This window comes from Triticum urartu, chromosome 2A (genome assembly GCF_056163025.1).
Source record: "Triticum urartu cultivar PI428250 chromosome 2A, HENAU_Tu73, whole genome shotgun sequence".
In the NCBI taxonomy this organism is placed as follows: domain Eukaryota; kingdom Viridiplantae; phylum Streptophyta; class Magnoliopsida; order Poales; family Poaceae; genus Triticum; species Triticum urartu.
The window spans coordinates 32,985,234-32,996,514 of record NC_141874.1 but is presented as its reverse complement, the minus strand read 5'-3'; the positions used below and the strand labels follow the sequence as shown (position 1 = coordinate 32,996,514).

General features: G+C 45.7%; 1 protein-coding gene across 1 annotated transcript; it reads right to left on the bottom strand.

Moving 5' to 3' along the window:
- Positions 1–8,014: 8,014 nt before the first annotated feature.
- LOC147983255 (aquaporin NIP2-2-like) lies at positions 8,015–11,027 on the bottom strand. The gene is made up of 5 exons (XM_087539468.1): positions 10,597–11,027; positions 9,677–9,919; positions 9,541–9,594; positions 9,371–9,433; positions 8,015–8,230 (listed from the first exon to the last, which is right to left on the bottom strand). The coding sequence occupies exons 1-2, from the start codon at positions 10,780–10,782 to the stop codon at positions 9,860–9,862; spliced, it is 246 nt and encodes an 81-aa protein (XP_087395594.1). The 5' UTR covers positions 10,783–11,027; the 3' UTR covers positions 8,015–8,230; positions 9,371–9,433; positions 9,541–9,594; positions 9,677–9,859.
- Positions 11,028–11,281: the final 254 nt, after the last annotated feature.

Here is an 11,281-nt window from a genome sequence, read left to right as displayed (position 1 = left end):
CGCCCTCTTCCCTGGCATGGACCACCTCGGCAAGCGCCGGGTGTCCAGCAGCCGCTGTCGGATGGTGTTCCCCTCCTCCTGTCACTGACGACGAGGCGTCCTAGCCTAGGGGCAGGCGGCTTGGGAAGAGAAGAGGAGTAGGTGAGCGCCCCGCCGGGACAGACGCGGGAGACGACTCCGGCCGACCACGAGCTCCGCCGCGCCACCATCGACATCGAGGAAAGGAGAGAAGGCGGCGGCGGCGGCAGGAGAGAAGGCGGGGTCGCGGGGGAGGAGGAGGCGGCGACATGGAGAAGAGGAGCGGGAAAGAGGAGGAGGCGGCGGCAGCATGAAGAAGGGAGAGAAGGGAGAGCCAGAGATATTTCTCTCGGCGTGGACCCCTTTCCTCTCTCTCATCCTTGCTTAGCATATATCTCTGGCTGCACGCTGCCCGCTTTCTCTCTCCCTTTCTCTCGCTCTCGCTCGCTGCCGCCTTTCATTCACTGTTCATGCTGACGTGGACGCCGTGGTTGTGACTACCACCCCAGTCATCCTTCGCTCTCGCTCGCTGCCGCCTTTCATTCACTGTTCATGCCGACGTGGACACCGTGGTTGTGACTACCACCCCACTCATCCTTCGCTCTCGCTCGCTGCCGCCTTTCATTCACTGTTCATGCCGACGTGGACGCCGTGGTTGTGACTACCACCCCACTCATCCTTCGCTCTCGCTCGCTGCCGCCTTTCATTCACTGTTCATGCCGACGTGGACGCCGTGGTTGTGACTACCACTCCACTCATCCTTCGCTCTCGTTCGCTGCCGCTTTCATTCACTGTTTATGCCGACGTGGACGCCGTGGTTGTGACTACCACCCCACTCATCCTTTATATGTTCAATGTGCAGACATGACTTCAGTCGTACATGGGGCATTATTGCGCAAAGCAGGCTATAGCAGCAAAAATCAAATATCTACCATGTGACCGAGATGATCACTCTAGATTTAAATCATTATATTACAATTAAATGCAATGTTTTAAATAGCCGGTTATAGCCCCAAAATTGCAGTTTGGGCAGAGTGCTGCTAAATGGTATTCATGTATAATTACGCAGTAATTAAAGTTATGAAAAAGCTGGCTTTAGACGCGCTACAGCTGATTTGGAGGACTGGCGCAAGTTGGCATAGCCCACTATTTAAAACTATGATTAAATGTGCACATTTGTAGTGAAGTAGAGTCGGTATAGCTCTATAAATATGTTAACTATCATATCTTTTATGGAAACCGTGCTCCAAACAGCTCTGAAGAAACTACTAAGCCAGGTGAATACAAATTCACGGATGTTTAAGATATACTAGATGTTTGAAGAATCAGGAAACTAAAAGAGGGGAGGTACTTGCAACCCAAAAGCATGAATCCACACCCTTCTAGATATTATCAAACGATAAGAAAAATCCAAGTTTCTTGAGCTTAGATGCATTTTCCATATGTTTTCAATCCCAGTGTTTGTTGCATGATAATACGCATATATTCATATAATAATGATCAAGTTACAAGCCATGTAAACACTGGCCCGACAAAACTGAAAAGACAGTAGAATTTTATGCTTTGCAAAAAGGAAAACCAGTCAAGAAAGCAAACCATAGTAAAACCGAAGAATCCTCTTAGCTTGACGCCAACGCGTTCCACCTGCCTATGACCACTGCAATACCTACAATAAGAAAATGCGGCGGGTCACCTCTTCACCTAAGATCGACGTGGCTCCATCACTAATATGCAGGTTTTTGGACATGCAAAGTAGCTTACCGAAGGTGAAGCCATTGCCGTTGAAAGAATCAAGCTGCGGCAGCACCCCAGACATGCTATTGAACTCCAGAACGGGCACCCCGACACGTCGATGATGTCGAAGGATGAAACCATACCTGCCAGGCGCCAACCATGAACCCAACACATGTCTCCACCATCTTCTAGTTGTCGTCGACGCAGACCACTATCTGCATCCACTCCTACACTACCTTGTGAGCTTAGCGTTGGCGCTGGAGAAAATGCCATCACAATGGTGGAGCCTCGGAACAAACGTTCACCATAGGGATGCTACCGCCACACCATCCCCACTTGCATAGACTAAAAGCAAGATCCATCCCCACGAACGAGCAGAACACCATGTCAAGGAAGGATATGAAGCTTCATTATCATGCGCTGTTGTTGCCCTTGCCGAGGACATGATTTCGAATGACCAAAAACCTAAGATACTAAGGCCCAAGAACCTAAAGCTACGCAATCCATACACACGGGATCTGGTGATCCCCCTCACCACCAATGACTGAGAGGTCGTCGACCGAGGGGAGCCACTGGAGAAAACGACGCCTAAAGATGGTTATCCTCGAAATCCTAGTCACCGCCGCAGGTTTAGGTTTTCACGGAAAAGTCTGAACGAAACACCTTTTCTTACTTCCTTGTTTCATTGACACTGCCAAAGAAAGTATACATTTCATAGCAAACTCTCCATCAACATAACGCACCACAATTAAGAGAGGTGGAGGACATAAAGTTGAGAGGTGGAGTGAAGCGGAGATGTTCCCCAACACAACAAAATTATTTCTCATGTCCTTGACAAGGTGGGTCTGGATCAAAACTATCTTGGATAATTTTGGGTTGAAACGACTAACAATATCCCAATGCTCACTTGTTCAATTGAACCAACTATCAAGCTATTTCACTCTTTAGTTCCAAAAACTAAACCGACCGAAGCTGCATATTATCACAATTTTTTTCTCCTTTTTTAGTTTTTGCAAAATCGATGTTCTGAATGTTGTGTATGTCAGTTTTTCTATAACTAATTGAGACTAAAGGAGACTTGCAAGCCTTCTTTTGTAGTATACTGTATGACTAAGGCCTAAACATGGTTTGTTCGTACGGTAACATGTGATTCATCCTCTATAGGCCACAGGGTGTGTTGCATGTACATGTGCTGAGTGGCACCGTGGTGGAGAACCAAGTCGCCTCTTTTTATGAAACCTGGCAACAGATTTTCCATTTTCGTTCATTGAGGGCGAAGGGTTTTTTTTGCGGGTATAAGGGATAAGGTTTTAGACAACTTCTATAGGAGGCACGTGCCTATACACCACCAAATGCGGGACCATGTGAAACAAAAAGACTATAAAAAATCCCATGTAAATTATGCAAAGTACTCATGCCACGTCCATGAAGAACATGTATATTGTTATGCGGCATGCAACACTCCTATATTTGGTAAATCATTTCCAAGTTTCTAATCCTTTCTAGTAGCATTGCCAAAAGAAAGGGAGTCGACGTTAAGTTACTGCTGGATTACTTGCTAACGTACGTGCAGGGTGCCCTAAAGCTATACGGTCAACAAAAGTGAAATATATTGTGAGCATACATATAGTGGAGAATTTGATCCATTGTACCCGTACTCAATGTTAGAATTAATCCGAGGCACATTGTCGATCTATTGAGGACCAAGCAATCACACAAGCATGACATCAAGATTTGTTAACGAGGTTCATCATCATGGCTACATCTCCGGGGCCTGACTACGGACGCTCCTCCTCAAAACACCGTCACAATATCGCACCCCGGCCGCCCGGGCGCCAGCACACGCCGCCGGCTCCCCCGCGTGCCCGTGCTATTATGTTGGCATATATTACATCGTGTGTCTACCCTCGCTATATATGAGAGGCCTAGGATACAAGTGTCCTACTTGGACACGACTCCATATCCTGTCCACACACCATACGACTTCAAGTCCAACTGTAACATAACTTGTACAATAATATTCGACACAACTCTAACAAACTCCACCTTGGCGAATATTCTTCACCATCTTGAATTCGTCCATGCGTCGAACCTCCATGTACATTGGACTTGAGGTACGCCATGAGCACCGCTACTACTCCCAAACTCCATGTGACTCCACCTGCAACTGTAGTCCCTTCTCGTCTTCTTCACAGTCAATACTTGAGCAAAATTAAGTTCCTCATTACTCTACTTTGTACTTCCAACTTTCGAAGAATCCGTTCAACACCATAACAGACCGATCATTAGCCTGCGTGAAAGTGAACAACTCGCATATTGGACGCCACATATAAGAGTTACCTGAACTCAACATCACCGCTCTTTCTTGACCCTCTATCTGAAACTTTGAAGGAATTTCACCGTCGCCTTGTGTCACCCTAAGTCAAATTCACAGTTGTCTCATCCTTTTTTCCCGAATAGTCTCCGACATGTCCCATAGCTATAGCACTCCGCCTCCTTCTATACATGTCATCCGCACTTTGCAATGTGCACTAAACACCACAGAATATACGCCATATACTCTCCCAGCTTTTGACAATTTCAGACTTTCCGCCACTTTCTCAGATTCTCCATGGTCAACTCCTGTCCATCAATCGGCACTGATAGACCTAGTCACCAACTTGGATCCGGTACTCGTCGACACTGCTTCAGCACCCCAGCACACTTTGTTTAACAATATATCTAACCACCGGTGCCCTGGCCTGTCGCTGTGTCCCGTGCTTACCGCACGCCTCGCCGCTATCACCGCGTCGAGCCTCTGCTGTCCTGATCGAGCCTCCCGGGTAGCTAGCCCACACTGCCTCAACCCCCACTATAGAGAACCACCGATCATCACCGACCAACGCCGAGTATCACGTCTCCATCAGACCATTGGGCCCCAGTCCGATCCACGTGTCTCTCGCTTTACCTGCTGAAATAGGCTTCGACTCTCCGTTAACTTACGCCGAAGCCCCTCCATCAACACAGAGTGTAGTCATCCGTCAGACTCCAGCTCCACCTTCAACATGACTCTATGTAGCTGGCCGTGCTACCCCGCGCCCTGTCGACTTCAAGCTCTCATGTGTGCACTGCCTTGAATCAACCCTGCGCCATAGTCTTGTCGAAGTCGCACATGCCCTCAGGCCTGCACCACGTGTTTCCACGCCCCAGAATTCGGCCACCATCAGCATCACAATCTGATGTCGTCGTCGCTGAAATCACCGCCATCTTCTACTTTGACCGACATCCATGTCGGTCCATCAGACTGTCCAGTCCAACTCAGCCGGAATTATCCGACTGCAACCATGCTCCACCATGTGTCTCGTCCGTCTGCATAACTCCGTGCACTGCTTGACGCCCTGTGTTTGCATGATCCCTGCACGACGCACCCTAGACTCTCAAATCATCTTCCGCGAATTTGCATCCATCACATGATACTTTCATCTTAGTTGTCTTGGCTTTTACAACTCCGTCAAACATTACTGCTGTGCCGACCAAGCTACTCCACTCCTACCGTAAAATCCAACCAGAAAACAGTATCCTTTGGTCCTCACGTGGTGGTTCTTCTCTTGGCGCAAACTCGAATGTTTGAAGTTGCCTTTTTCACCCAACGTCACTGCTACCAGATGTGAAGCCGTCCATATGATTAGCCTCCCTTCGCTGATTGATTTGCTTCTGCCTTATAAGCATGTGCAGTTGTTTTTTTTTCACAAACAAAATCTCATTGTATCCTGGACTCCAAAACCAATTGTCTCTGGCGCACTCGTGCAGCTCTCAGCAACCCACCGATTCGAGCCAGCCTCCCCTGCTATGTAGACTTGCTCGCCTCGCGCACCAGCTCCATGGCCTCGAAAGCACGCCTTCTACCTGGGCTTCCTCGGATCGCTGCCTGTAGCCCGCCGCTGTGCACCGGCCGCACATACGCCCACGCCCAGGGACTCCTGTTGCGGCACGCTAAGGTTACGCCGCCGCGGTACCGCCTTACGAAACAATCTCGAATCAACTGATCCGTCGAGTTACCATGAACCTGCCCACTGCTTCCGATCGCTTTACATGCAACAGTCTCCGATCGCTGCCCGACGTCCCGCACGCACATCATGCTCCCGCAGCTGGTCTCCGTCACACTCTTTCTCTAGATCAACAATCCACGGTCTCTGAATAACCTAGCTCATGATACCACTTGTTAGAATTAATCCGAGGCACATTGTCGATCTATCGAGAACCAAGCAATCACACAAGCATGACACCGAGATTTGTTAACGAGGTTCACCATCATGGCTACATCCCCATGGCCTGACAACGGGTGCTCCTTCCCAAGACACCGTCACAATACCGCACCCCGGCCGCCCGGGCGCCGGCACATGCCGCTGGCTCCCCCGCGTGCCCGTGCTATTATGTTGGCATATGTTACATCGTGTGTCTACCCCCGCTATATATGAGAGGCCTAGGATACAAGTGTTCTACTTGGACACGACTCCATATCCTGTCCACACACCGTACGACTCCAAGTCCAACTGTAACATAACTTGTACAATAATATTCGACACAACTCTAACACTCAAGGTTTCCCCCTCATCCATGAGCACACCAGGCACCACATCCAGAGCTGGCTTGGCCTTGAGGAGGACATGCAAGATGAGGATGTGGTCCGTCATTGCCACGAGCAACAGATCAGGTGGCGGACTGGCCTATGGATATGTTCATCTTCAGCCCTATTAGCCTGATGTCACGACAGGCAATCCCCACTTGAGGTATGACCCTTCATCCAGTATGAAACGAAGTCCCGATGTTTCCTAATCCTAGAATATTGATTTGTCATCCGGTTTCAGTGGCATTGCTACAACATCAGCTTGTAGGCTATTTCTACAAAGTGCTAGAGCATGTATTGTCTCTCTCTCTTAAATAAGACCAGATGTGTATGTGTCCACTCTCGTTGTTTATATTGACACTCGGGAATAGGACCATTGTGTTCAATTCATCACTGTGCTCTTAAATAAGAGGAATGATGCATTTGATTCAACATTGTGCAACAACCACGCATAAGGCTGGTCATAGTGGGAGTAACTTGGGTAATAACATAAAGCACCCCAATGCAAGTTCGCTTCTGTGACAAGTAGTTAATAAGGAGAGATATGTTTGGGGTAACATAATATGTTACCATAGCAAAACGTTTGCTCGAAATTGGGTTTCCCCCCGCTTTGTATTACCAAGCAACCATCACCGCATTGCTGGAGCAAATAGTGCATCAAGCACAAAGATAAAACAAGAAGAACAACCGAGAAACAAATGCCAACAATGGCAGCTTGACGACACATGGATGACCCGTCACCGTTGCGCCCTTCAAAGTCATCCCACCACACACCCAACACTCCGGAGCGACGCGTACCAAGCAACACCTTCAGGAAGGAGAGCGACGACGACGACGCTATTTCCCGGACATGTCGTAGGGATTCCCCCGGCACGCGGAGGAATGAGGTGAAAGGGGGTCACCCGACGCCCTCCAAGGAGGGGTGGCGGCACCCGCAGGCATCACCGTGTCAGAGTTAGACGAGCCAACATGGATTTCTCCCACCCACAGAACACTACTACCCAATCGCTCTGGATTCTTCCACCCACACTACAAGAAATATGTCAACTTGTGACCCTCACTATTGGTCACTGAAAGGTCATTGATTTTCATTTGCGACCTTTTTGTGACCAAAAACAGAAGGTCAAAAGCTGGCGGTCGTAAACTGAAATTAACGACCTTAAGGTCGTTGATTCTATGACCTTCTGTTTTGGTCGCTAGCTCTCTGCCTAGGCCATGTCGGATCCGACGTGACAATCTGACGTGGCAAAATTGCGACCAAATGAAAAGGTCGTTGGTTAAAATCAGCCCGGTCCAATTCAACCAATTATATGGGCCAAACCCAACAATTCAGCCCATTTAATGTTATTTTTTTAATTAATTCTGGTCAGCTACATGGACCACCACAAGGGCCAAGCCCAACAATTCAGCATTTTTTTTCATGGGCCATGGCCTTTTTGCGATCCATTTCTTTTTTGAACCTCAATTTTGTTTCACTCCAATTTCTGTATTCACATTTCGGCCACTTCTTGATTTGGCTCATACATGTATTTATCAAATAATATTTATATCATAGACATACAAACAGCCCAGATTCAATGCCAATATATTTTCTTGTCCAAAAATGCATTTCAGGTAAACAATATTATTCTAAGAATACGTACAACTCCCAGCAATTGAGTAACAAGTTAGCAAGCACATATACATCAAATTCTCAGGAAAATCAATAGTACATCCAAATTCCAAGGACAACATTACAACAAAGTCCTGCATCTCCCTAGGTGCAGAAGCAGAGATACAAGAGTGTGCATGCATGCCTAGATCCTGCATGCCTTGCTTCTTCCAACTTCTTCGTCCTAGAGCTCCCGGCGAAACATGAATGACAGCCATCATCTGAATGGTATAAAATAGAATGGTTAGAAACACAATAAAAGCACATCTAACAGCATGTTAAGTTGTAGGTAGTTTGTCCATTAATTATAATCACTTAGTAGTTATCCGCCTAAGCAAACACAAAAGTACAATGCTTGAGATACATGTATGCAGCAAGAAAAAACAGGCAATGTGATGACAGTATGAGCGAACAATAACTCTGGAAGTAAAAAGAACATAAATAATACAACAATCTCTAGAACACCAATGTAGTAACTAGAATGGTTGCTTGCTGTTCATGAGTGTCAACCATCAGCATGCGTGTACATCAAAAAGAAAACAATAGGATTCATCTTGCGCATATACAGCAACCAGCAAACATCTAACATAATTACATTACCGCAAAAGAAAAGTCCAGAATTCCCAAAAGGGTGCATTCTAACAAACTTGACAACAAATTCCATGTACATAAATATGAGATCATTTGTGAAGATTCCAAGATGTTTGCCATTCCATGTACAAAGGCCACCAGCGTTAGTGTACTGCTGCTGGGGCCAGAGCCAAACAAATGCAATGGCTAACACTAATGTAAGCAGCAAAGCAGATCTACCCACTAGTACATTCCAGCTTCATACAATACTAGAAAGGGCAAATAAAACAATAGACATGCATAGTGAAATGTTTGCTTTTACAGATCTTACAGAATGATTTGTATAAAATATGCATTTAATATAGGCTTCATGAAGATGGGTACAAAAAGAAGGTACTTCAACCACTTTGCACAACAAGATCAGAAGCAGGAAAAAATGAGAAGACAGCACAATGTTTGTGGTGGAGAACATGTGCGGCTTCAGCAGCACCATGCATGTCCACAAGCAATATGTGCTTAACAGATATCACCTGATCTCAATTTTACTTTCTTAAGTTTCTAATATTTGATGATGAAAAGAGACCAATAAATCATGTTTTTTCTTGACGAGGCCACAATTAGAACTCAGTGCATACAGAAAAACCATATTCCTACTTTCCTTTAAATGATTCACACCTCATACAACATAATCATAATCTTACTGGTGAAAAAGTGGAGATTGTGTGTAATAATGAGTTCAGGGTTAAAGAACTTGCAATTCCAAGAGTGTATAGAGAATGTAATTCGCATACCTGTCCAATCTCATATGTAGAGGACAGCAAGAAACTCAGTGATGGTCGGTTGCCTTTGAAACTCTGAAGAGAAGAAAAAGACGAGAATGCTTAGTCAGAGAGAAAACATTTATGGTGTTAAGATTGATGCATTAGAGTAACCATATACGAAATAAGTGAAGCATTATCACCTTATGAGGGATAAGATTTTCAGAAACGTTCTGGCTGCGTAATTGTTCCAGAGTCTGAAAAGATGCAGTCAGCTCTAGTAAGAAACCAAAATAGTTCATGAAACATGTGTCTCCAAAATACTGCTGAGCTATTTACCTTCCATAAGCAAGAGCATGAGGCTGAGCAAAGAAATTGGACGTCAGCTCATCACGATCGCTAAAAATTTCCCCTGAGAAAGATGTAACATGTTAGTGTTGAATGGGCATTTGAAGAATCACAAGCCAAACGAGCTGCATCTTAAGTTTCGAACTCCATAAGAGGTATTTAGTGACATACTTTTCAAGTAAACAGGCTGCTTGCTTTTATGACACCAATAAAATCACAAGGAATAACTCTTCCCTGGAAGTGTAGGTACAGCCATTGTTAACAAAAGTGCATATTCATTGAAATCTATGGTTGTTATAACTAATAATGCATAAAGTAAATCAAGTACCCAGCAAGACAGATGTAAGAGGTGCCAAAATGTAACGCACACTAATCATTAAGGTAACTGTTGAGTAGATGAAAGCATAATTCGTGAGGGGGTACATGTCATGCCACCGATCATCCCAACATGCGACTAGCTAGGGAAGTCTTTTAGCCACTCCAAGTCTCCAACTTGTGCTATACTTAAATACAACATGAGTACTGTTTCAGATAATAGGATATGCTCTTGTGTCGCTGGCTGATCTAGATGCGTGTTGTGAATTATGATACAGTTCGTGCAGTAGTTGAAGACCTCCCTAGTTGTACATGTTGTTACATATAAAATCCTGCTTTATTAGCTAATCTTAACTAATTATCTGCTGCACCGACCATGCACTATTTTACGCACAGTGGTGCAAGCTAGTTATATTAGGCTCCAAATCAATTAAGCTCTGGTTCATTATTAAGCGGTGAGAATTTCTTATTTGCACGTTCATGTTGATAAGCAAGTTCTAGTGTTCTACTGAACAATGACATGTCATTCGCTACTCATCTATACGTGAGACAAAAGTTGAAGGCAGGAAGCATGATGGATGGATGTATATGCGTACCTGAATCCAGGGGAAATGCCGGAAGAAGGAGACGGAGGGCGTGACGGCGGTGTTCATGTTCGCGCCGGAGATGTGGCCGGTGGCGTAGATCACTGCGGTGACGATGAGGCCGCCGCCGACGGAGTGGCCGAGCTGGGATACGCGCGTCACATCGGCGCCGTAGATGGACGCCGCCCCGCACATCATGAATACCAGCAGGAACGTCGCCACCACCTCCAATATCACCTGCACACATGCAAGAACCCCTCAGACTGGATACTCGAACTTGTATCTTTGAACCCTACTAATCAACTTTAGATTTCATACGTCACATAATACTATGACACCTCCAACTATTGTACTAGAACCATGATTCAGATTGTATGTTTTTTACCTTGGAGCTGATGAGATATGACATTTGCAAACTCATCTATCCCCTCTGTTCCCAAGACCATGCTCCTGAGCTGCTCGTTCGTTGCAGTGGCATTCAAGATAGAGTCACTGGTGAGCTTACATTCTGATTCTTTCTTCAGTTGGACTGCAGAGATAGTATACAAGACTTGAGCGTTTCCATGAAATGCAGCAGAGGACAACGACAGACCAGTATGAAATCAAACACTGATTACATAGTTCATAGACTGAACCATTCATCACAACAAAGAAGCACATTGAGTGTAACATACATTCCATTGGTGGAAATTTGCAC